The sequence below is a fragment of the Vipera berus genome, assembly GCF_964194415.1.
Source record: "Vipera berus genome assembly, chromosome: 5".
In the NCBI taxonomy this organism is placed as follows: domain Eukaryota; kingdom Metazoa; phylum Chordata; class Lepidosauria; order Squamata; family Viperidae; genus Vipera; species Vipera berus.
Window position 1 is genome coordinate 46,259,639 of NC_138207.1, and position 26,986 is coordinate 46,286,624.

Genomic DNA, 26,986 nt, shown 5'->3' on the forward strand with positions numbered 1-26,986 from the left:
TTCCCAAAACTCTTTCAACCACCTGTTGAAAGAAAAATCTTCATCAGGGTCCAGTCCAAGCTGGGAACAAAATAGAGACTGCTCTTGTTTATTGAGTTGTCAGAAACTTCAGTGATAGCAGCATGTTTCTGGGGTGGCTGACCATGTGGAGCTGGGAGTGGTGTATTCTTATACCTTTTAGGGCTTTTGTTTGGAGTTGTTCCTGTGGCATGAAATTTGACCTGAGGTTCAGTGTGCCCTTCGGGTATTCTAATGGTGATGGGTTAATTCTATTATGTCCTAAAGGTCATGTCGTGCTTCCCTGGGGCTGATGGCTATGTCCTGTGTTGGATTTTTTGGGTGAGGGATTGTTGGTTCTAGGGATCTTTGTCTTTCTAATCCCATCAGCTCCAAGTTTCCTGGCTCCAGTCTTTCTGAAAGGATTATCAAATCTGGATTTCTACAGAGTTGGTTTCTGCTTGGGGCAGAGAGACTTGGGGGTGGGGGTATCTCCCTAAGATTTTCTGTTATTCTTTAGGGAAATATATTCTGCTTTTTTTAATATTCTCCAAAATATTTCTTTCTGTGGGTGTGTGTGTGTGTGTGCGTGCGTACGTGCTATCTTCCTACACACCTTTCCAGAGAATTATTACAAACTTGCATATCCCTCAGAGCTTCACATCTGAATAATAGCAAAGCTACCTTGGTTATGCTCTTAAAGAAATTCTATTCACAACAGCCAACATAGATGTAGAATCAATCAGAAAAAAAATCAGAATTTTCTGTGTTAAGATTTCAAAAAACTGAAACAATAAGCTTCTTTCTCTGCCTATGTTATTTGCATCAGTGTAGACATCATCTCCCAGAATCACTTAATTACTTTAAGCTGCGTGGACCTCGACTTCCAGAATGCCTACGTAAGAATGCTGGCTAGAGAATTCTGGGATTTGAAGTCCACAATCTTAAAATTGCTGAATTTTGAAAAACATTGATTTACATGAACGTACAGGACACAGCCATTTTGTAGGACCACAACGAATATTCTAATCAAAGCCGGAGAAGAATAAGGACGTCGCAGCTTTTTTGCCTCCTACTTTTTTTAACTACCGCTAGATGGCAAAATGGAAGAATCGGAAATTGTTCGGCACGGAAGTGGATAACCGGAACTACTTAAAATAGAGTAACGTAGACTACTCGGCACGTGGTTTGGTCTTTTGCTTCGGCGAGCCGCGACGAGAACCGAGCGATATGGGTCGTTCGGGCAAGTTGCGCTCTGGTACAGCCGGTAAACTTAAGCGTTGGCGCAAAGGGCACAGCAGCGATAGCAATCCGGAGGGACGACGTTACCGCTTGGCCGCCCGTGGTCGTCTACTCGCCCCCCGGTCAGGTAGGTAAAGAAAAGAGCAGCAGCCGCAGGAGCCACGGAAGCGATGGCTTTAATTCAGTTGCGGTGGGCGATTCTTCTCGGCGGCAACAGCAGTTCTTTGAGAAATAACTATTCCACGTACGAATGCTCTATGAATTTTGAGCAAAAATAGATTAGCCATGTCTGCTTGCGGATGAAACACCCACATCTTGAAGCTATAATAACTTCACCATAGAATCAAAGAGTTAGCAAGTGCCTAGGCCAGGGGTAGGCAACCTCGGCTCTTTTATGACTCATGGACTTCAACTCCCAGAATTCCTGAGCCAGCCAAGCTGGCTCAGGAATTCTGGGAGTTGAAGTCCATGAGTCATAAAAGAGCCGAGGTTGCCTACCCCTGGCCTAGGAGATCATGTACACCAGTGGCCTGTTGACTCAAGGATCTACTAATGGGTTCCGGATAAATGGCAGCTTGAAGATCTCCCATGATCTCCTTCCTTGTCATCCAGTAGGGAACATACCACTTTTTGAGGAAATCTGTTTCACTACTCGAGTTGAGAGCTATCGCTGCTAAGAAGCTTCTTTTCAGTTTTTCAGTTTGTCAATGTCATTTTTAGACTATAGGGCTCAGAACTGGATCCAGTATTCCAATTCCGGCCTGACCAAGGCAAAAAGATGAGACGGTTACAGCCTTTGATCTGGACTCTCCACTCTTATAAATAGGTCCCTAAAAAGAACATGTTTGTTTATCAGCTACACTGACGTGTTCAGCTTGGGTCTGCTGTGCTTGTGAATATCCAAATTCTGTCATAGATACGTAAGCCCCCATCCTATCCCTTTACCTTTTATTTTTCCCCCTTAAGTGTGACTTTACATTTCTCCCAGTAAAAATTTGCCCTGTTTCAGTCCATTGTCCAAGCTAGATCTTTTTGAAACTTATCTTTATGACAAATCTGATGAAAAATGCATCCTCAAAACATTCATCCATGTCATTAATAAAATGTGGTTATTTTGCCAGTTTTGAATCCATTTAATTTTTTCATCTACCTCACATTTTAACCATTTTCTTAATGAGAGTATCATGAAAGGTTTTATCAAAAATTTGCTGAGATCAAGAGTGTGATCTACCAAAATCTTCGATAGATCACTCTCTTCTCAATATCATTTCCCCAATCTATTCACCTCTGTTAATAAAGGTGGAAAATTATTTTGTGGTATTTATTTTATTTGCCTTTATTATTTTTATAAATAACTCAAGGCGGTGAACATCCCAGTACCCTTTCCTCCTATTTTCCCTGCAACAACTCTGTGAGGTGAATTGGGCTGAGGGAATGACTGGCCCAAAGTGCTGGTTCTTGTTAATTGCTGTATTCCTGTTCAAATGCTTACAAATATGCCACTTAATCTTGAATTAGGATATGGTTTTGAAAATCTGGTGTGTAAATTTCTATTTTGGGTCCCTTTAGATAGCTTGCCTTGTTATTACGAATTTCTTTGGGTAGATTATTTGATAGTGATGCTTCTAGAATTAGCTCAATGTTTGCCCTTCTTACAGAAAACAGTAACCTGACTGTAGATGCCTTGAAACTACATAATGAACTGCAGTCATCAGGACCTGTGTCTAGAGAGAATGCAAAGTCTTTTGTGGTGGAAGATAACAGTGAATCTGCTAAGACTCACAAATCATCTGCAACTTTCCTGAGTGGCCTGACTGACTGTACTAATCTCACCTTCAGCAGAGTGCAGCGTCTTTGGGAATCCAATTCTGCTGCCCATAAGGAGGTATGCGGCTGCCAACTCTTATAAAAACCAACAAATGTTGTGATTAATAAGATTTTAATTTTTTTCTACAAAAGATTGGACAACCATTTGTCTGAAATAGTATAGGGTTTCCTACCTGAGCAAGGGGTTGGATTAGAAGACCTCCAAGGTCCCTTCCATTTCTGTTTATTCTGTGATTCTGCAAAGAGCATAGAACATATAAAAGGGGAGTAGATTACTACAAAGAGCAAGAGGTCCTCTTAATGCTTGATAAGAGCTTAGATTCTCCATACCTTAACAGACTAATTTTGTGCAGAGTAGACAATCTATGTAAGTATTTTCAACAAAATAGAGAAATGTGTGAGTTTGAAAATTCAAATATTTGATTAGGTAATTGAAGTTATAGGGAAGATCACTATATTTCTAGATTGTCCCAGTGACTTCAGCTGTCCAGCCACTTCTCTCAGATACAAACCTATTCTCCTGTCTGCTGAAAAGATACTCTTCTGGTCAGCTCGGTAGTTAGCTCCATGTTGCAGAGCTTATCAGGCAGCAATACATACATACAGTTGCAAGAAAAAGTATGTGAACCCTTTGGGATTACGTGGAGTTTTGCACGAATTGGCCATAAAATGCGCTCTAAACGTCATGTAAGTCACAACAATAGAAAAACACAGTCTGCTTAAAATAATACTACACAAACATTAGCTGTTGTCATGTTTTAATTGAACATAAGATGGAAACATTCACAGTGCAGGGTGGAAAAAGTATGTGAACCTTTGGACCTAATAACTGGTTGACCCTCCTTTGGCAGCAATAACCTCAACCAAACGTTTCCTGTAGTTGCCGATCAGACCTGCACAACGATCTGGAGTAATTTTGGACCACTCCTCTTCACAAAACTGTTTCAGTGTAGCAATATTCTTGGGATGTCTGATGTGAATCGCTCTCTTAAGGTCATGCCACAGCATTTCAATCGGGTTGAGGTCAGGACTCTGACTGGGCCACTCCAGAAGGCGTATTCTGTTCTGTTGAAGCCATTGTTTTGTTGAATTACTTGTATGCTTTTGGGTCATTGTCCTGTTGCATCACCCATCCTCTGCGGAGCTTCAGTTGGCGGACAGATGGTCGTACGTTTTCCTGCAAAATGTCCTGATAAACTCTGGAATTCATTTTCCCATCGATGACAACAATCCGTCCAGGCCCTGAGGCAGCAAAGCAACCCCAAACCATGATGCTCCCTCCGCCATGTTTTACAGTGGGGATGAGGTTTTGATGTTGGTGTGCTGTGCCTTTTTTTCTCCACACATAGTGTTGTGTGTTTTTCCCAAACAACTCAATTTTGGTTTCATCTGTCCACAGTATATTTTGCCAGTAGTGCTGTGGAACATCCAGGTGCTCTTTTGCAAACTTCAAACGTGCTGCAATATTTTTTTTGGACAGCAGTGGCTTCCTCCGTGGTGTCCTCCCATGTACTCCATTCTTGTTTAATGTTTTCCTTATTGTAGATGTGTCAACAAAAATGTTAGCATGTGCCAGAGATTTCTGTAGGTCTTTAGCTGACACTCTAGGATTCTTCTTTACTTCATTAAGCATTATGCGCTGTGCTCTTGCAGTCATTTTTACAGGACGACCACGCCTAGGGAGAGTAGCAACAGTGCTAAACTTTCTCCATTTGTAGACAGTCTGTCTTACCGTGGACACATGAACATCAAGGCTTTTGGAGATACTTTTGTAACCCTTTCCAGCTTCATGCAAGTCAACAATTCTTGATCGTAGGTCTTCTGAGAGCTCTTTTCTGCGAGGCATGGTTCACATCAGACAGTGCTTCTTGAGACCAGTAAACCCAAAACAGGTGTGTGTTTTTAAAGGGCAGGACAGCTGTCAGCAACACATTCAATATCATCACACTGATTGGAGTCAAGGTTGGCTCACTCCTGGCTCCAATTAGCTCTTGGAGAAGTCATTAGGCTAGGGGTTCACATACTTTTTCCACCCTGCACTGTGAATGTTTCCATCTTATGTTCAATTAAAACATGACAACAGCTAATGTTTGTGTAGTATTATTTTAAGCAGACTGTGTTTTTCTATTGTTGTGACTTACATGACGTTTAGAGCGCATTTTATGGCCAATTCATGCAAAACTCCACGTAATCCCAAAGGGTTCACATACTTTTTCTTGCAACTGTATATGTTGGTTTTGAAGTTCAGCAGTCTGTGTTTCACAACAAATATAAAATGCATCTAAAAAACTAGAATATCTGGAGGGATAATCCTAATTGATCTTGTAACTGTTTATGGATAAGTAATGAATGCAATGATGTGAGAAGTTTGTAGTGGCACACTGAAATCTCATAAATTGGTTCAAGAATATTCTTGGAAGAGTGTACAACATTCTTGATGTCTGACTTCTGTGAGATAGATACTATTGATGGGGGGAAAGGCACACATAACTCTTACGATGTCACAGAAAGATGTTTGTGGTGGGATGGATGGGCATGAAGTGATGAAAAGGGCAAGGGAAAAGATGGTTGGTGACAGGAGCAGGTGCAAAGATAATGAGGAAAAACCCAAGAAAAATTAGATTAGAGATAAAACCAAAAGTTTTTAAGAGAATACTGGGGATAGTGAAGTGCAATAGTACTAATAGACTGGAGCTGCTGAACCATCAAGGCTTAAACTGATACTGGATGGATTGGTTTGTTTGTTCTTTGCTGTTCATTGATTATAATAACTGCCAAAGGTACTGTATATGATTAATATTTCTTTCATTGGCCTCTATCATTTGTTAAATGAATAGGTTATATTCTGCCTCTTCAATTCAGTCAGCCTAGTAAAGGATGTGATGGGTAGAATCAGGTGTGCTTGATAGCATCTCTCCTTCTCTGAAACAGTTTATCCCTGGAGCCCTAATAGTTTTATTATTCTGGAAGTGGATGAAAACTTGTTGACCATCAAGCATTTGGGGTTGGAGATTTGTGTGACTTTAAACCATGTTTGGATAAAGTTTCATAGGCTGGGTTAACTTATTTTTGAACCTATTTTTTTAGATATATTTTAATATGAGCTATCCAAAATCTATATTGATATGGATGGAGTATAAATTACAGAAAGAAATGTGTATTATGTAATAGCCAAATATTTCCCACTATTCTTTTATTCTCATGGAAGAAAGGAATGAGATAGAGGATTCCCAAGGATTGAATTTTCTTTGGTGTCTCATCTTTGATACTACTCTCTGGGTAATAAATGCTTCTTTCTTCACAGAAGTTGTAAGAGCTTGATGAATAGGATCAATAAGATTTGTGTATAAATTGAGAAGTATAATATATCACAAGGTGTTTTAATTGAGTGAATAGAGTTTTTGACTCTTTAAGTTGGATTTCTTATAGATATGTGCAGTATTGGCTGCAGTCACAGAGGTAATCCGAACACAGGGTGGTACAGAAAGTGAGACAGAGTATTTTGGTGTATTGGTAAGTATCAAAGGAAATGTATCCAAATGTAACTCCGGCAATTCCAAAACACTAAAATATACGGAGCAGTATGTTTAGTAAAAGAAGAATGATGAGAATCTAAAAATATCTGAAAAGCCACGGATTCCCTTTTTATGCTACAAGTTTTCATTTTGCTCCCTTGTATATTCTGTAGTCAGCTTATTTTTTTTAAAAAAAAGTACCCTTCCCTCTCCACATTTTGGTCTCAGGAATTTTCATTGCGTACTATAAATGTCAATGATCTGATCAATGATCTGAAGCTGGAGAGCAAACATCTCCATGTTTTTGATTGCTGAATGAGGAAGGGAGAACCAGCAAGTATCAAAAAAAGTGTCTAGGTAGGCTAATGTAGAGATCAGTTTCTTTCAGGATAAAGTCCCACACATCCACCTTTTCTCTGCTTTCCTGAACTATGTTATGTCTCCTTAGATGACTACTCTGGAAGCTGTGGAATCACCTGAATCCCTGGCTGCTGTTGCTTATCTGTTAAGTTTAGTGTTGAAGCGGTGAGTTCTAGGAACATGGCAACCATTTTTGATGCAGTTTGGGGATGCACTTTAGGATAATTCAGAGAAGAAATTAAAAGGAATCAAGGAGGACACTATAAAATTCTATGCAACAAAGGGGTATTTTGGACAAAGACTCAGCTGGGATGAAAAGAAGACATAATTTTCCTATGTGCTTGATCCTACTACAAATTAGACTCTAGATCTTGCCAGAAGTCAATGATAGCCTTCTTTCTTAACTTACTTAAAGGAAATATCTTAGACTTACATATATATTCTCTTTTATGTAAAACATTTTGAAATGTTTAGTCATTTCTTCTACTATGCTCCCTTATCACTATAACTGTGTCCAGTTTGCTTCCTCCTTAAATGTGTTCTTGCCGTGGGTGGATGAGGGATGATTAAAATGCAGAATGCCACAAGTGACTTTAGTTGCACAAGAATGAAATCACTGAATGCAAAATGCAGTGGAATGCTTTGATTCTTCTCATATTCTGAATCCTCCCCAGTGTACCCAGCCCTGTGTTGATCAAAAAGTTCTCCGATACCTCCAAGGCTTTTATGGGAATTCTGGGCTCACAAGCTTGTGGAGAGTCTACTTTGGCTCTACGATGGGTAAGTACATCAAAGAGGCCATCTATGCATTATCTAAATATTAGGCGTGGGATGCTCTTGTTAATAAAAGAATGCTTCCTGCAACGTTCTATATATTTTAAGAGAGAACAAATCTGTTAGAGGCCCTTTTGCTCAGCATTTTGAACTGTACCGTAAACAAGTATGTGAAGGAATGCTGGATTGAATTAAGCCTGCTATTGGGCTGAAAATGTACCTGATGCGTGTTGTCAGGTACATTAAATTTGTCAGGTACATTAAATTTGTCAGGTACATTAAATTTAAACTGAACTCCTGGCTCAGGTGTTTTACAGACATGTCAGGAAAGACGCTTCTTGATATCTAGTGTTTATAGGACAATGTCTCATTTCTCTCCTTATTTTACCTCTTTATCAGGTCCTTTCCTGTCTAGCTACATTGCTGCGAAGACAAAATCTGATAACATGGAATTACCCTGTGACAATGCAAGTTTTCCATGGTCTTCTCAGCTTCACTGTCCATGTCAAGCCCAAGGTGAGTTCATATATTTTATATGGTTCATGGTTCACAATTTTTTAAAATCTGATTGTTAAGTTTCTGGTATAATATGATTTGAAGTTGGGCAAATTTCTAGCCCAGCCTGCAGCCTCTCTCATCTTGCTTGTCTCCTTCAGGTCCGCAAGGCCGCTCAGCATGGTGTTTGCTCTGTCCTCAGGGGTAGTGAGTTCCTGTTTGGAGATGAAGCTCCTTTGCATCACCCAGCTGCAATTTCTACTGCTAAGTTCTGCGTTCAACAAATTGAGAAATCTGGAGGTATCTAATTCATGTGATCAGAAGCTGTTCGATTTATCTTTCTTTGGCCCTAATTGTCATCCCTACCTTGTTCCCCTGAATTTCCCCTGAAACCATCTGTTCTGGTTTCAAAAACAAAAACAGCAACCCTCTAGCAGGAGAGCTGTGGCTATGATTTAGAAACTGGTTGAAAGGGCAAGAGGCAGGAGAATTGCAGGTATTCTGCAGTAGGACGACTCTGCAACTCATGCAGAACTGCTGGATAAATTATCTGAAACTAGTCAATTCTTCTTTTTATCCTCTAAAGCAAATTTGCTGAAAGGCCAGCTTCTTAGAAATATTTTCCCATTTTAATTTATGTCTAATCATCCTTTTTTTGAGGAAGGACCACTTTAATTTCCACATTTCAAGTAAATACAATGCTTCTTCCTAAAAACTCTCATGTTGATTGTTTATTATAGGAGTTTAATATTATATATTTATTCCACAACTTTGCACAATCCCAAGATGTTTGTAAAATTAACTTGTGGAATGGAATGCAAACTTTGTAAGGAGCAATAATAAATGTGTGTTGAGAGAATAGTAGGACTAATTTTTGTTTGGCTCCACAGGTGCTAAGGAGGCCACAACAACTTTGCATATGCTGACTCTGCTGCGTGATTTATTGCCTTGTTTTCCTGCTCCAGCTGTCAAATCTTGCTGTGAAACCTTGCTTCGAGTTATGACCCTCAGCCATGTAGTAAGTGTTCCTCCTCTTTGAAGGTTGATTTTGTGCTGCCTTTGTCTTTGGATGCAATATAGTCACAACTGTGTAAGCTAGTTTGGAGGATCAGAGAGCTTCAGTAGGAATGAACAACAAAGATGGATGATCTCTATCTACTCTCTTAAGTACCTTGCTTAGCCTAGTTGCAAACCCAAATGCCTCTCTTGTCGGAAATGGAGGGGTTGCATCATACTTGATTTCCTAGTTACAGGGATGGGAAAAGAGGAAAAGCAAGAGAAATGATTTTTCTATTAAGTGTAATTGTTATTCGTTTTTCTTTTCCCTGTCACTGCCCAGCTAGTGACAGCATGTGCTATGAAAGCTTTTCATAGTCTCTTTGCTGCCCAGTCATCTCCAGTGGGTCTGCCAGCTGAACTTAATGCCCAGATTATCATGGTAAGTAGTGCAGAGATTGGGTGAAAGTTGCCCAGCCAACCTTGGCTGTTCAAGTAACATTTTCTATTGTTCTGCACCACCAGGCTCTTTATGACTATGTACCCAATGAGAATGACTTGCAGCCTCTGTTGGCCTGGCTGGCTGTCATGGAACGGGCACATGTTAACCTAGCAAAGTAAGAGTGAGATAATAATGGGGCAGATTTGTGTGGGGACTGAGAAATGCTGTTCAGAGAGTCAGAAATAACTTTTCTTTTGATTTTAGGCTGCAGTGGGATCTGTGCTGGGCTCATCTCCCTCGTCTCTTCAGCGTAGCTATGAATTGTTTCCTGTCTCCTCACAGCCAGGTGGTGGATGCTGCTGCCCAGACCCTAGTGGTATGACATTGCCCTTACTTCTAGATGTAGAGTGCAAAGCTGGCAGGAACTGTATTTTAGTAACTTTCGTTAATGTAAGAATTGTGGGGCATTTCTATGTGCAGTTTTGTGATGAAGAACTTCCTGCACTGTCATTGCTGGCTTATGTGCTCTTGATCTGTAGAGAACGTGGGCCGATGCAAATGTGAATTTGTATGATTCAGGTTTTGCTCAATGAATGTGTGGCCCCTCATGTGACAGAACTAGGACTTGTTTCATCCACAACTCCGTCTGGATCTGCTGCTCACATTTGCAAGATGTTCAGGTATATGAAATAGCTTGCTTGGTTGCAGCAGTTTAACAACCTGTTTGTTGTTACGTTGTTATTATATTTATTACAAACAGAATGTTGAGACTCTTTTTGATTTGCCAACGGGTGTTCTTTTCAGAGCAGTGGAAGAAGGTCTGACATACCAGTACCATGCAGCTTGGGCCTCGGTGTTGCAAGTGCTGAGGGTTTTCTTTGAAGCATGTGGGCAGCAGTGTCATCCTATAATGCAGAAGGTAAAGGAATGCTGTAGGTCATTAACATTTATGGCACATGAGATAAGCAGGGCATTCCCAAGTATCTAGATTAAGAAAAAAAATCTGTAGAGAGTAAAGCCTTCAGATTATTGGTTGCTGTTATCTGGATTTAAGAACCTAGATAAGGAGACAAAATGTGAGTTTATACAATTAGTATTGGAAGTTTAATGGTTTGAACCAGTGCAGGGAGAGATTTTTTAGAATGATTTTCCCCTAGTGTGGAAATGAAGGAGTTGGAATTTCTGCAGGCACCCAGTTGAAAGAATTGAGCGCCTACAGCAGGGGTAGGCAACCTTGGCTCTTTTATGCTGGCTCAGGAATTCTGGGAGTTGAAGTCCACAAGTCACAAAAGAGCCAAGGTTGCCTACCTCTGGCCTACAGAGCCAGGCACAATTCATATTTTCCAGGGGAGAAGAGTCCAACAAATGAGACAATGCATGGATAAACAGGCTTTGGATTTCTCTTTTTAAACTTTTGTTCTTAATTTTGTTAAACATGTTCTAAATTTACACTATTTTATTGTGCTCCTTTTTTCCAAAAGAAAAAAAAAGATTTATCTTTGGAAGTTATACTGCTGAAATTCAGCAGAGAGACTCCAAAACCCTTAGGTTGCCAGCTGTGCTTAGAGGAACTGAAAAACTGTGATGCTCTTTTTCTATGTGATCCTTTCCTATTTCTCTCTTGCTGCAGTGTCTACAGTCCCTAGCTGATCTGCGTAGCTCTTCGCACTTTCCCCACGCTGTGTTGCTTGATCAGACTCTGGGGGCCGCAGTGGCCACTATGGGCCCTGAAATGGTGCTGGAGGCTGTTCCCCTAGATATTGATGGCACAGAGTGAGTACAGTTTCCATCTTCGTATTCCCAAGCCCAGTGTGAGTGATGTTGCTATATTGTTCTGTCTTCTGAACTAATTAAAGTATACAATACATATGAGGCAAAGTCCAAAAATGTGTTTGAGGCAGGGAACATTTTTTAAACCAGCATGCCCCTAACTTTTAAATTATAGAGGAAGGAGCAATGTGACTTTGATTTTGCAAAGTTTCTGAAAGCCACTTGCTTCTTCAAAGCAATGCCCCCATTTACCCTTATTCATTTATCCTTATTCATAGAGGGTTTTCTTTGCAGTTGCACAAGGCGATAAGGGAGCATCTGCTGTTTAGTATAGACATAAACCAGAGCCTGCCAATTACTTCATCAAAAATCAAAATTAATGAATTCGGCACAGAAAAAAAATCCCTTTCATATTATTTTAGCTATCATTGAGAAAAGCATATTAGCACATAAATCAGGCATACTCACTGGTGACATTTCCTGACTCTTCTTAATTATACCATTATATTATCTACAGGGAGACACTGGATTTTCCTCGCAGTTGGCTCCTTCCTGTGCTCCGAGACCACATCCAAAGTGCACCACTTGCTTTTTTCTCCAGTCATTTCCTGCCACTTGCTGCTTCTTTAAAAAACAGAGGTAATTAGATATCCAGGTAGGATAAGCTATAATACTTGCAAGTAAACCTAAGTTTTGGACATCAAAAATCATGTGTCAAAATAAACCTGGAGAATCCATCACCTTTACAACTGAGGTTTCCAAAAATGAAACCTAGCCTCTTAAGGTGATTTTTTTTTCCTAGGAGATTATAATTTGGACTACTTGGCATATATAATTTTATAAAAATCAAGATTTAAAATTGCAGGTTAATTGCATTTTTTTCTCTTTCTCTATACATTGTGAAAAGTTTTGGAAGGTATTCAATAAGCAAATTACTGATTACCAACCAAATGTAAACAAATATGTGTCAAACATCTCATGATAATTTCCTTGTCCTCTGTGATATTACATTGGTATGTATACTTCAGATATTTTGCAGACACAGTGGTGTCAGTTATTTTTTCAGATGCAAGGATGGAGGTTTATGCTCTGGTGCGTTGCTGAATAGCAATGCCAGCTATTCTAGTCATGAACAATGAAGAAACTGGGAGATAGAGTTCAGTAGTATCTGGAGAGTCATCTGTTCCTCATTCCTATCCCTGTGCCTATTAAAACACAATTACAAATAGATCTCTTCTCTTTTTGCAGCCACGGAGCTTGCCCAGGCAGGTCAGGATTTAGAAGCTAAGATCTACAATACACTCCAGTGGCAAGTGAGGAATTTTGCTTTTGGGTTGGTTGGTTTCTTTTTTTCAGTATAAAGCACATTGGTATAAAGCGTATTATGATTTTGACCTAGGAAATATCAGTGAAGGTAAAAGGTGTTCACTTTGCCTTTTTTGTCTTTCAGATCTGGACCTTGCTGCCTAGTTTCTGCAGCCATGCTACAGATGTGGTACTCTCATTCAAAGGACTGGCCCGCACTCTAGGCACGGCCATTAATGACTCTTCTGAACTGCGGCAGATAGTGTGCCAAGCTTTGCGCAGGCTAATTAATAAGGGCTGCCAAACAGGTAAATATGACCTGTTAATTGCCATATTGGCAACTTCTTCGCCACATTTCCGTTTGTTCCTAGACTTAGGAAATAAAGGATTATGATGTAATCTTCCCTAGATTTGTCTGAGGATGAAGCTTCTGTGGTGGAAAGGCCTGGCAAGAGTCCTGGTTAAACTGTCTGAAATTCCTTGCGCTCAACAGTAACTCTTTCTTCATTCCATTCTCTGCTTCCAGAGCCTGAGCGTGCTGAGGTTGGGCGCTTTGCAAAGAACTTTCTGCCCATCATGTTCAATGTATACAGCCAAGAGGGTGGTGATCGTGAGAGCTCAGTGCACCGGCGCTCTTTGCTGGACACCATCCGAGCCTACTTGACAGTTACTGAAGCAGGGGTGAGCAGCAACCTTTGGGGGGAAAAAATTCCCCATTTGCTAGAGTACTAAAAGAGGAAGATGCCTGAAGCTAAACTGATTTTGGGATTTATGGTGGTGTGTGATGCTGGTCCTGGAAAAGCATGCTCCTATATGGAGTTTTTCCTTTTATCTTTCACTGCAGCTGGTGAATTCCTTCCTGGAGAAAGCTTGTGAGAAACTGATCAGTTCTGATAGTTCAGAATTCACTAGGTAAAGTTTATTTATTTATTAATTAGACTTGTGTGCCCATCCATCTTGTCTTGATGTAAAGTTACCGGAGCGATAGGCTTTATCTTGTGGTGTTTTCTTCTACGCTTCAAGTGGATATGCTCAGTGTTTATCTTCTATTTGCTGCAGAAGACAGGACGTACATCTCAGTTACCTTTGTATCAAATCTGTGAGACATTTCCAGAGATCTTTTATTTTTGGTCCTGTTACCTTCTGTCAAAATTAGGGTGATTTTGTCCCATTCCCTTAGATAAGGTGGGAAGGAAACAAGGAGTAAAATAAACTTCAGGGTGAGCCACATAGTCTTTCCATTGCTGATTCTGGTAGCTTTATGCCATTATAAGAAGAGTTAGTCTTCTATTCTGAAAGAGTTCAAATTCATGAAGATTATTAGGATTGTGCTCCTCTAACTGTGTCCTTCTTGCTGCAGGCTTTCCATTTTAGATCTTGTGGTCGCTATGGCTCCCTATGCTGATGAGTCATCTCTGCATGCTCTGTATGGCAGCATCTACTCCTCCCTGCAAGTGAGTTACTGTTCAGCTGTTGGGTTCTGTGTTGTGACACTTCACACTGCAACCCTGCTGCTTTTGATCAACTGGGGCTATCACATTGAAGGAAGAGCTCTAGATAACACATTTCATTCATTGATTTTGCAATTAAAACTTTGTTTGGCAGGTACAAACAGAGTGGTGTGAATTTATCCATGTTAGTAGGCACAATCCTATCTAGCATTTTGTTGATCTAATGAAATACTTAAATAAGATCCACTGATGTCCTTTTCAGTTAAAAAACTAAGGGGCATGACTACGTGTAATCCTTTTTTCATGGGGCTAGTGAAAAAAAATGTCATTAACTGAGGGAGCCATACATTTTTAATTTTTGTACTGATAAGAAAGAAATTTGAATTCTGTTGCTTTTGTTGGAAAGATCCATATAATGTGTGGGGTTTTCTTTTAATTTAAGCATCCTCTCAGCCACTTGAAATTGCTCATTTATAAGCTTTTTCCACATAGCTTAGGCCAGGCCAAGACAGCGTAGCAATGGCCACTTATTTGATTGTTGGAGTAGCTATTTCTTGATTTTATTTGTTTTGTATGCTGCTAAATCCTTCAAGACTCCAGAGACTTTATAAGAATAGATAATATATACTGAACAATTTATATCCAAAGTAATAGCTTGAGAACACCTCACTCACACCAAACAATAAAATACAAGGTAAATAAACTAAAAGCCTTAAGATGCCCCAAATTCAGAGATCCTCCAAGATAAAGATTGCATTATTTTTGGCAATTGGGCGTTCCCTGGGCAACAATGTTGTCACCAGTAAATCCTTTCAACCCAGAAACCCCTTACAGTTAGCTCTGTAAGTGCTTCTGACACAAAAACAGATCAGTTTTCAGAAGGCCATTGCCAAAGAGGCCACTGTCCCTTCTACAAGGAGGCTATTCCATGGGAGAGGTAAGATGATTGAACAGTTACATTTTGGAGTCTTAGCCCTCTTACCTCATGAAGATGAGGCACCACTTGCAGTTTCTCTCAGGGCTTGTCTCAGTTGAGTCTGGCTGGAGTCCTGGCACTAAATTTTGTAAGCCTTTGTAAGCCAAAAGTAGCAGTTTGTACCCAGAAATTTAGTGGCTACTCTGTAACCTTACAAAATAGGTGTAATATTCTCAAAGTAATAAGCGCCAGCCAATAAGCAGATCACTGTGAACCAACTGCGCTTTCCAGGTGGTCTTTAGAAGTAGTGCCCAAAATACAACGGGTGGTGGTGGTGGATATGGTGTCTTCCTTTTCAAGCTTATGAAGATTGAGTCCCTGTGCTTTGATGTATGCAAATTATATATTTTGAATAATCTGTTTGAACTGATTATCCTAGAACAAAGATCATAGAATACAGAAAAAGGTTTATCGGGTGCTAGAGGAAGTGTGTGCCTCTGACCAACCTGCGTGTCATAATTTTGTTCAAAGTCATTTGGAGGAACTGAAGAGTGCTCTGTTGGACTCCCTAACCAGGGCAACTTCACCTGCCAAGAGAGTAAGGAAAAATCTTTTTACCATTCAAAGTAGACATGATGCAAACCATGATGAATATGAAAGAATGATGTCTGGGAATGCTGAGTATATTTCCATATCACTTTTTGTTGTTGTTGTTGTTATTAGCCCCGTCTGAAGTGCCTCTTCCATGTTATCAAACAACTGACAGTGGAACATGAAGATTTTGTCACAGCCCTGGTGCCAGAGGTGAGAGCACAGCCCTGAAGAAACTGGAAATTTGAGTAAAGAATTATGTTGTCAGGAGATGGTGAAAAATTAAGTGCATGGAATGAAATGTTATTTTATTCATTTATAAAATGTCAAATCTGCTTTTTATTATAAAACCATCCCTGATCTTTGGCCATAATACATAAGTAAGTTTAAAACAACCTCAAATTTGAAATGCAACAATTTCACAATAAAAGATCTCTGAAAATATTATAAAACTATTTAAACCGAATAGAATAGAATAGAATTCTTTATTGACCAATTATAATTAGACACACAAGAAATTTGTCTCTGGTGCAAAAGCTCTCAGTGTACATGCAAAGTAACTGAATAATAATAATCATAATAATGATACCAATAAGGTAGTAAAGAAGATGGGAAGGATAATAATATTATAGCTGTACAACATAGGTAATGTACTTAGACATAAAACATAAAACAGCAGTAAAAAAATCAGAAGGTGGAATATAAACTTGGATGAATCAAGTTGACTATGAAAACTTGTAAGGCTCTTAGCAAACTTAGTAAAAGAGGGAAAAGAGACCATATCACCTTTTCTTCTACATTGCTCTCTCTCTATTGCAAACTTTAGGTTTTTCTTTAAGAAGGGTCGTATTTCTCCTCAGCACTCTTGTAATGGAGTTATCACCAGAGTATCCTGGAGTGTCTTACTGCTACCATTTGCAGAGGTTATGCAAATTAAAGATTCTAACTTTATCCTTTACAGCAGGGGTGTCAAACTCAATTTCATTGAGGGCCGCATCAGCATTGCGGTTGCCCTCAGGGGGCCGGGTGGGTGTGGCCTGGGTGGGCATGGCCTACTGTGTGGGTGTGGCTAGAGTGTGTATGGCCTACTGGGTGGGCGTGGCCAGCTCTACATCGTTCGCATCAAGGGTGCCTATGGGGGCCTGGTCAGGAGTGGGACAGATTTGAGGGTCTCTGGCAGAAGGAGAGTCTCTGGGCCAGGGCCAAGGCAGTGGGGGCCGTTCCCTCACTGTTTCCAGGATGGCTTAGCGGGCCGCATGAAACCACTTCACGGGCCAGATCTGGCCCCCGGGCCTTGTGTTTGACATGTCTGCTTTACAGTTGTAAGAGTAGCTCCCTTCATTCAGTGTTCAGTCTGACTGTTTTGCAATATTGCTGGGGAGTTAATGGATCCATCTTGTAAGTTTAAATAACATTTTGGCAATAATTAAAAATATTTTCTCATTAATTAGTCAATATTAGATAGTAAGTATAAGATAGGAGTATGGGATTGTAAATTCCTCAACGTTAAGAAAATTGCTTATAGTACTGAAAAACTTTATAGCCACCTAGTTGAGTCTTTCTTGAAAAACAATTACCGTGGTAAGAAATTTCTAAATTAGCTTAAGTTTGTTACTGTTGTTGTAAGTGTAAGCTTTAGAATAATAGTTGGAATTCTAGTCTCTTTAGTTTTTCTCCCCTCTCTCCTTAAATGGATGATAACTGATGCAGGTACTAAAATTAGGTTGGATGCAGTAGGTAAGTGATCATACTGTTGACCATAACTTTGCTCTCTCCAGGTTATCCTTTGCACCAAAGAAGTCTCTGTGGGGGCCCGCAAAAATGCTTACAATCTGTTGGTAGAAATTGGTCACGCTTTTATACGCTTTGGTCTCACTCCAAGTGGTGAGTCCCAGTTTGCTAATGTGGGAGTTTGCATGCAAAGGGCGTCACTTTTTATCATTCTTTGCCAAGCTTGCTCTGCTCTGTCTCCTTTCTCATTTAGACCACATTGCATCCCTTTTCATCTTGAGTACTTCATGTTTCTCAGTTTTACTACTGAACTTCTTCCTATTGCTAGTCTGTACAGGAGGTCCTCAACTTAACAACCATTTGTTTAATGACCGTTCGAAATTGCAACAGCGCTGAAAAAAGTGACTTTTGACTGTTTTTCACACTTAGGACAATTGCAGAATCTCCATAGTCACGTGATCAAAATTTGGATGCTTGCCAACTAGCATATAACCTATGACAGTTGAATGTCTCAGGATTATTTTGAAGGTCCCTTTTGTGACCTCCTGACAAGCAAAATCAGTGGGGCTTCACTTAATAACCAGGTTACTAACTTAACAACTGTAGTGATTCACTTGAACAACTGTAGCAAGAAAGTTAATAAAATAAGGTAGCTGTCTTGCTTAACAGTGGAAATTTTGGGCTCAGTCGTGGTCTGCCTGTATAATAAACTGTTCCTCCTTAAATCATAATGCAGTGTTTTTCTTTAATTTTAGTTTTTGTGAATCACTCTAATTATGACTCCTTCAACAAGCCCTGCTTAAAACAAGTCTGGTCTAGTATAATGTTTGAATATGTTTAATGTTCCTATTTAAAACACAGGATTGCGGAATTCTAAGATGTTGATTAACTTTTGCAAATTAATTAATCCAGGTGTATCCGGTTATTTTGCATAATGTTGTTTAGCTATCATAGCTTTTCCTATACTTGCATATATAGAAAGTTGAAAGCCAAAATAGGGATGTGCCAAATGGAAAGGTCCAGCAATGGCCTGTCCTTTTTTTTTCCTCCTGAATCAATCTTAAGAATTTCCAAGTTGTTAGAAAAAAAGAGTTATGGGACAAACCAATCTCGTTAGAGACCTGAATTCCAACCTAAAAAGTATTTCATCCCTTTTCTGCAACCCCAGTCTCCATTGGCATTATCTGCTCATTTCCTAGATTTTCCTCACATCCTTAAAGCCATCAGATTCCATGTCTGAGACTATATATTCATGACTAAAATTCTCCACTCATCATCTCAGCCTCACATATGCACTGTTTCCCATCATTTTCCCTATTTTGCCTGTCTTCTGCGTTCTCATCTTACAATGCTGCCTTTCATTAGGTCAGATCATGAACCGTCCACCTTAGTGGCTCCTTTGAGTTCATCCTACGTAGAGACATTAGGAATTGTCTTATTTTAAATATATAAAATATAAGTAATTGCTCCATGATTGAACCTATGACTGTTATCATTTAGAGGTGGGTGAATGCTGATATCCCAAGATACTAACTTTGAGACTTGGGTTTTAACATTGTCTCCATAGTTTTTTTTCCCCTACACAAATTTCTGTTCACTTATTAGTCTTGTGAGGCTTTCCATCAGTCTTGTTATAAGTTGCATTCTTGATATATAATTACAATACAAACTCTTGCATGTGTCCTTTCAGAGGGAATACAGTGTTATCTCCTCCTGATCTATGCAGGCTTAACTGGCTCTGTCACTATGATCAGCTGCACTGTGCTTGCTCTTACCCGACTACTGTATGAGTTCAAAGGTGAGAAAATAGAGACCGACAACTGGTTTAAGATAAAAAGACTAATTTGATGTTTGAGGCTGCTTTTGAACTGAGCTGGATTGAACATTTGTTCAGACAGAACTAAGATGGTGTTTCTGGTACATTGACTGTCTTAGGATTTAGGATTAGGATTTATTAAATTTATATGCCACCCTTCTCCCTAAGGACTCAGGGTGGCTCACAACGATAAAAATTAAGAGACATAAAATACAAAAAATAAAAAAGAATTAAACAATGAATATAAGAAATACGGGACAATTTAACCCAGTAAAAAGCCTAATTAAAAACTGTAGTCAGTCCAGGCCCGCTTGTTGGAACAACCAGGTCTTCAGGTCACGGCGGAAGGACCGAAGGTCAGGGGCCATCCGCAGCTCCGGGGGCAGTTCATTCCAGAGGGTCGGCGCGCCCACAGAGAAGGCTCTCCCCCTGGGGGTCGCCAGCCGGCATTGCCTGGCCGACAGAACCCTGAGGAGGCCGACTCTGTGGGAGCGAACTGGGCAATGGGAGGTTGACATTGGCAGCAGGTGGTCTCGCAAGTACCCCGAACTGTAAACCTGAAGTTTCCCAGCGCAGTACCTGCTGTTGGCACTATGAGTCATAGTAGGTTGCTACTTAGCTGCAGAATTACTTGTGTGTGGTAGTAATTCGAAGGATGCTGTTGTTTTCCTAAGACTTGAAGAGAATCTGATGAATTGAAGTTGATACTTCTAATATAATCCATTTTATTGCAGAACACATTGGGTCAGATGCTCTCGAGCAGCTGGTGAAACATGTTTGCCTCATAGTAGGCTCACGGACTCGGGATGTTGTCAAATCAGCCCTAGGATTCCTTAAAGTGACAGTCCTACTCTTGGACACAACATTGCTGGGTCGGCACTTGGAGACTATGGTGAGAATGAGAAAGTACATTGAGGGATTAGCACCTTGGGAATAAAGATATCTAGTTTGCATTACTAAAAAGGAACATGGAAATGTATTTGTATTCTTAGAACCTGTCCTGCCATAAGTCATTCTCAGTTTCTTGCTGTCAGTTGAAGTCCATTAATTCATCTTTTGTCCAGTTCTTTCGTGGTATTCTTTCCTTCCTATTGCAATTGGGAAGTAGCAAGGTGCCAGTCCACGGTGTCAGTACATGTCAGAGCAGATTGACAGGAATGGCTTATGGGAAAGTGAGGTGTAAAGAGTGGCCAAACTTTAAAACTTTTGTCTTTTTCTACAGTTAGAAGCCATTGGACGATTGACAGATGACATGAGGCGCCACTTTCGTATGAAGCTGCGAAATCTCCTTTCCAAATTGATCCGGAAATTTGGGTTAGTGGCTGAAGTTAAAGAGGGAAAGGGCTAATATTTTGGTGATCAGAGCGATAAAAATCCATCTCGTTACATTCTAGAAATATAGCTCGCCCAGAGCCTTGCTGTCTTGATTGGCTGGACTTGAGATGGCCCATTTTAGATACAGAAGTATGTGTATAAATAAACACACATACACAAATAGACGTTTGCAGTGGAAAATGAGGCACTGAGGTTTGCAGGTGTTACATGGGGATCTGCTCATTTTTGTCTAGCATTCCTCCTCCTCCCAAAGAAAGTACTTTGTAACCTAATCCCAGATAAGAAAATAACTGTGTTTGGTCCTTTCCATTCTTACCACTTTATGCAGAGAGACAGGAAATGTTCAGAGGATGCTTCCCCACAAGGTTTTTTGTTTTTGTGTTTTTGTTTTTGCTCTTGTGAATTCCCTGATAAAAGCTTACCCTGATAAAGGCTGTATTTTTTTTCCTAATTGTAGTCACCATTCTCTCTCTCTCTCTCTCTCTCTCTCTCTCTCTCTCTCTCACACACACACACACTCTCACTCCCTAGGTTCGAGCCCTTGCAGGCTTTGCTTCCTGAATCATATCACAAAGTACTGCTTAATATTCGTAAGGCAGAATCAAGGAACCGCAAGCGACAAGCTATGAAAAGAGCTGCAGCCACGTCTGCAGAAGAAGAAAAAATATTAGTACCATCTAAGGGAGACAGGTACGAATGAGGTGCATGCTCAGAATCTTGATGTCCTACTAATATAGAGAGTAAGAATATTTTTAAGACTGGTTCCTGATGCTTTGGAACCTGAAATGATCTATGGACTCTCCATAGATAAGCTTGTGTGGTTTCTATGCCCTTGCTTGTAGCATTGAGGATATCTTGGCAGACTCAGATTCTGATCTAGAAGATGAGACCGGCAAACAAAAAGGAGGAATGACTAGGAAAGCGCAAAGGCAACAAAACCAAGCTTGGCTTAAGGAGGGAGAAAGTGATGAACCTCTCAACTTCTTGGATCCAAATGTGGCACACAGGGTTTTAGGTAAGAGGAATTTTGAAGATGGCCCGTTTTTAAGTTCATAGTATTTACTACTTTAATTTGATGGGGAAGATGATAGATCAGTATGCCTAGGGTGGAGGGCCAGATGTATTTTTTCATACGTCTTTTGTGCTGTTCTGTCATGTAGCTACCAGGCCAGGCACTGCCCAGACTGGAAAAGTTAAACATGATTTCAAATTATCAGCTGATGGTCGCTTAATCATATGTGAAGAGGAAGAAGAACCTACAGGTACAAACATTCAGCAGTTGATTAAATGCACATCAAATAACTATCCAATGGCCATTCCATAACTCCAGTTTCCTTTCTCAATTGATTACAGAAATAACAAAAACTATTTAAAGAGAATGGGTTATACAAGGAAGCATTTTAGATTTATATATCTAGGATTTCTTTAATGTGATATTGTGGAGCTTATGGAATATAGAACCCAATAGCTTCTCAGTACAGAATTGAGATTATTTTTAATGCAGGCATTTAAAAAAAACCGTGGAAAGTGTGCAGAGAAAAGCAATAAAGATGATAAAGAGTCTGGGGGCTAAATTGTATAACCTCCAATTAGGGAACTAGGTACAGGATATCTAGCCTATCAAAGAGAAAGATTAGGGGACACAAGTTAGATGTCTTCCAGTACTTGAGGGTCTGTCACAAAGAAGAGGGGATTCAGTTATTTTCTAGGATACCAGAAGGCAGGACAAGAAATAATTTGTGGAAGATTGTTAAAAGGGAGATCCACCCTAGCAATAAAGATTTTTTTTCTGACAGAGCAATTAATCAGTGGATGATCCTGGGGTTGTGGGTGCTCCATCACTGGAAGTTTTCAAAAATAGATCAGATAATCATTTGACTAGGATGATATAAGGCTCCTGCCTTGACCAGGAGATTGGACTAAGAAGACATCCAAGATTGCTTCCAGCCCTTCTTCTGCTCTTTCTCCTATCTATACATTTTATGAAAAGGATTTGGCCTTAAAAAACTACACATTTTATGCTGTCTCTGATCTCTGTTATGCTGTCTACCACAGGACTGAATGAGGAGTCAGCAGAGTTAATGCAGGAAGTTGGAATCAAGAATGTAAGTGAAGAAGGAGAGGGGGAAAAATTGTTGGCATTCTCTTTAAGTATGAAGAAGTCTTTATACCAATACACTGTAATTTGTTTTAAGAGTTGAGGTTGAGTGGCAAGTTGGGGACCATCTGAACCAACTCAAAGAACTAAATTTGATTTCATTAAAATTAAATTACATTGAAATGATCTTTGCAGTCACATATTTTCCCCTTATGTTACATTCCTGGTAAGTTTGGCAACATCTTTGGTAGATGTCAGGACTGAATGCAAATGTGGTTTCACAAGTTGTGTGTCTCTACTTTGCCTTAGGGTTGTGATGGCTGGATCTCAGATGTTTGGAGAGAATTACATTTGACTTATCAGATAGAGTCCCTGTTTCCATTAAATAATGCAGGAAAGAAGGAGGCACAGAAAAGAAGATGGTTGACCTTACCAAGTGTTGCTTTGATGTATGATATCTCTCTTGCAGAAGAAGACTCGGAAACATCGATTTCGGGAAGAGGCAGATGATGAAGGGCTTGCTGCTAATACACAGCCACAGTACAAAGGTTGGGATGCCCTTTGGGGGCTGTTATGGAATGAGCCACCGCTGCATGGATTCTGGTCTATTGTGACTCGGGAGGCGGAGAAATGAAATAGTTAGAAATAAGACATTGATTAAAATCAGTTGTGTGTCGTTCATCTATATGATAATCCATTGAAAGAACCTCAGTGGAGCCTCCTCTGCTTCCATTCTAATCTTGATGCATTCAGCCAATCATGTTGATAACATAGATTATTATACATGATGTACAAGTTGTCTTTGGAGACCCATGTTAAGTAAGCTGTGTTTCATGAAAACATGCCTTTTAATAAAATGTTAGTTAAAAAAGGTCACAAACTTCTCTGCATGAAAACTTATAGGTAGAATTTGTTTCTTTATTCTTTATAGCGGGGGGCAAAGGAATTCATCGGCCTGTTAGCAAGAATGCAGCACCTGGGGCAGAATACAAAGCAAAGGTAAGATCATAAGGTGATTGATTAAGGCCCAAATCTGATGTAGGTATAAAAAGTTACTTGTTTTCCTATTGTAGAATCATGCATTATAATCTTGTCAATTGAAGCATGGATTTATGATATCCTCAGATGGTTTGTAACAGAAACGGAAATGTCTGTATCTTTCTTTGCGGACATACTGTATTCTTTAGGCATAATTTAAAACAGGAGTAGGGAATTCCACCTTAGGAGTTGAGTTCTAAGATCCTCATTTGTGACTTTTCCTTCACACTCTTTCCCACCAGCTCCTCTATGTTGTTGAAGCAGCTTACAAAGTTTCTTCTTCAACAATTCCTCAAAGCTCTCATAACTTTTTAGCAACCTTTGCTAAGTGGAGGGTGGGAAAGAAAATAGACCCATGGCCTAAGAAGTGACAGTCCATACCTCTTGCACTCTTTCTAGGGAAGTTGAGAGGAGTAGATTAGACAGAGACAAGATCATATTCTGCATCTAGAATCAATTCATTTTCCATTTCTGTTATTGTGTGTGTGTGTGTGTGTGTGTGTGTGTGTGTGTGTGTGTGTGTATTGGTAAAAACAGGATTATATTGATAATTAATATAACAGCATTACATTGGTAAAAACAGGATTAGCTTTTTAAAAATTTTATGTTCAGAGCAAATAACTGACATCTTAAATATCAAGTCTTTTGGAAAGCTAGTGGAGGAATGGATTTGGGGACTCAGGGCTACTACCATGTACTTTTGCTAGGTTGCCTATCACTGAGCATAGATTCTGTTGTTTCTTACAGAAAGGTAAAGGTGACATCAAGAAAAAGGGTGGGCTCGATCCTTATGCATACATCCCACTGAACAGAGCAAAACTAAACAGGAGGTAAGAATAGAGAAGAAGAGTGTAAAACGTTGCTAGAAACCTAGCAACCAGTGATCAGCTCCAGATACAGAAAAATCCAAAACTCTATATGTATTATAGTGAATATGGTTTACTATAACGCATATATTTTATCTTCAAATATACATATTCCTTTTTTTACTCCCTTAAACATATATTTCGCCGCGGCCTTAAAACATTCCTTTTCCATCAGGCTGACCTGGACTGACGGATTTTTAAAATGTTTTTAACTTATTATTGGGGCTGCTAGTTTAATTCTTTTTTAACTTTTGTATTATTGTATTTTTATTGTTGTTAGCCGCCCTGAGTCCTTCGGGAGATAGGGTGGCATATAAGTCCCAAAAATAAATAAATAAATAAATGAATGAATGAATGAATAAATAAATAAATAAATAAATAAATAAATAAATAAATAAATAAATAAATAAATAAATCTGCTCAAATGTAGGCAAAACAGATTAGCCTCTGTACTGATTTTCATCTGTTCTCTCTGGTAGGAAGAAAGCCAAACTTCAAGGACAGTACACGAATCTGATGAAGGGAGCTCAGCGTGGTGCCCAAGCAGGCAAGAGACTCTTCAAAAAGCAGGCCCATACCTGAAGGAGAAAAGGCCACTCAGAATTTACCTGGGAAGCAGTCCCTTTAAGACATTGGGCTGTGGATCTTGTTGCTGCTATTCCACAGTCTGAATTAATTTCTAAAAAATGGAATTCGCTCATTATTCCTGCATATTGGCTATACATATTATTTTCAGCAAAAAAAGTAGTAAAAAAAATGTACACATCCTTCTTTTTGTTATTTATGGATCCTTGCAATAGGGGTTTTCTTGCCAGTTGTTACTCTGGTTCCTTCCACAGCTATGAGCAGTGTGAGCAAATCTAGAACTTTGGATAAGAGACTGATTATTGCTTCCCAATGAACACCTGAGCAATTCACAGTATAATAAATTCTGTTTCTTCACTATAATATAGGCACTGGTTCTGTGAAACCTGCTTTTCTGTCTTTGTCTTTCTCTATTTGAAGCAACTTGTTTATTTGGTAACGACTACAAATTCTCCAAGAAGTCTAGATTTATTTGGTAGTAGGTAAGAACAAAGGATTCATAGTAATAAAAACAAAAGAAAGGAATTATTATTTCCAAGGAGAAGTTAGAGCAGTGAATAATGATCTTAGCTTCTGAATAAAAGTTCTATTGGTACTTCTATTGCTACTATCAGAGTAGACTAGACTAATTGGAAAACTTTGATCATAGCCCCAGATCTGAGACTTAAGTACTGTCATGTGGAAAAGATAAGTTCTACAACCAAATGTGTGATTTAGGTTTTGCACTGATTTGTTTTTCTGATATGTTCTATGCAAGAATAAAAAAAAACCTGCTTTCCAAACATGAAAACAGTGATCAGTGGCAATAATTCTGTTCTATTATATTGGGGGGAAAAAAGGAAATGTAAAATTCCATTATCGATTCTCCATTTTCATCTAAAGACATTGAGGATGAATCCAAAACTGTTCAGTGGCAGATTTAAACTCTTTTCCAGCTATTTCGCTGATCTAAGCTGCCTTCTTGGAGACACGAGACCTAGAATAGAAAATACGCCAGTAGTGGACCACAGTTTATCTTGGTTGCACTATTGCAAGATACAAGAATCAGAGCCTAGAAATTCTCCCAACCAGAGACAAATGCTACATTGGATGTAAATCCTTATTTCTCCCGAGAAAAACACACCTTGGATATAGGATGTTGCTTTCAAAGTATGCTGGGCATTGTTTTGGATACTATTACAGAAGATGCACGAAGTAATTTTCTGGTTACCTCCTCCTAGTGGCTAGGCTTCACTGCTGTGGTATCAAGATGCACGAAGTAATTTTCTGGTTACCTCCTCCTAGTGGCTAGGCTTCACTGCTGTGGTATCAAGGAGAGGAATTTAATACTTTCACCCATAATTTTTTTGCCAAAATCTCTGGTTACTATCTGAGACGTGTATATCCACAGATAGCCGTTAGCCACACAGGAAGGTAGAGGCATCTGTGTTGAGCCTATATATTTTTCCTCTGTATTGAACTACAGAGGAACTATGGTTCTGGATCAAAACTATAATACTGTATAAAAGGGGCAGACTTACAATAGCCCTCTAGTTTGGGGGAACAATAAAGAGGTTAAAAGATACCTCCACTCGCGAGGAAGGATTTCAGCTGTTGTTTGAGGGTGCTTGGAATTATTTGAACTGCTTCTAATTCACTCCCTGCTTGCTATGGAAACCTTACGTTCTTTGGGAGGATATTCTTTGTTGGAGTACATCCCTTTGGTTAAAAAGCTTAATATAAAACTGAATAACAGCTTGCATGACAGCTGTGCGCTTGTTATTTTCAGATTGAGTTAGTTGGCACTGACTTCACAGGGAGGAGGCCACTGAAAGGTGGAATAGCAAAGAGGTTGCC

The 26,986-nt window shown here is 39.6% G+C and overlaps 1 protein-coding gene across 3 annotated transcripts; it reads left to right on the forward strand.

Moving 5' to 3' along the window:
- The first annotated feature begins 1,205 nt into the window (after positions 1–1,205).
- RRP12 (ribosomal RNA processing 12 homolog) lies at positions 1,206–25,959 on the forward strand. Of its 3 annotated transcripts, XM_081330051.1 has the most exons (34): positions 1,206–1,366; positions 2,898–3,124; positions 6,496–6,579; positions 7,030–7,106; positions 7,616–7,721; positions 8,115–8,231; positions 8,372–8,510; positions 9,101–9,228; positions 9,550–9,648; positions 9,732–9,823; positions 9,913–10,024; positions 10,228–10,328; positions 10,453–10,567; positions 11,279–11,421; positions 11,936–12,057; positions 12,667–12,731; positions 12,869–13,031; positions 13,250–13,404; positions 13,568–13,635; positions 14,084–14,177; positions 15,530–15,688; positions 15,814–15,894; positions 17,460–17,565; positions 19,103–19,210; positions 19,963–20,120; positions 20,451–20,542; positions 21,095–21,253; positions 21,406–21,578; positions 21,724–21,825; positions 22,619–22,668; positions 23,131–23,209; positions 23,593–23,660; positions 24,447–24,529; positions 25,045–25,959. In XM_081330051.1, the coding sequence occupies exons 1-34, from the start codon at positions 1,228–1,230 to the stop codon at positions 25,145–25,147; spliced, it is 3,867 nt and encodes a 1,288-aa protein (XP_081186177.1). In that variant the 5' UTR covers positions 1,206–1,227; the 3' UTR covers positions 25,148–25,959. The 3 variants fall into 3 exon arrangements, 2 of the variants coding, with proteins under 2 accessions (XP_081186177.1, XP_081186178.1); XR_014026745.1 differs by lacking the exon at positions 25,045–25,959 and having other exon boundaries at positions 23,056–23,209; positions 24,447–24,530; XM_081330052.1 differs by lacking the exons at positions 21,724–21,825; positions 22,619–22,668; positions 23,131–23,209; ... (1 more) ...; positions 24,447–24,529; positions 25,045–25,959 and having other exon boundaries at positions 21,095–21,264; positions 21,406–21,522.
- Positions 25,960–26,986: the final 1,027 nt, after the last annotated feature.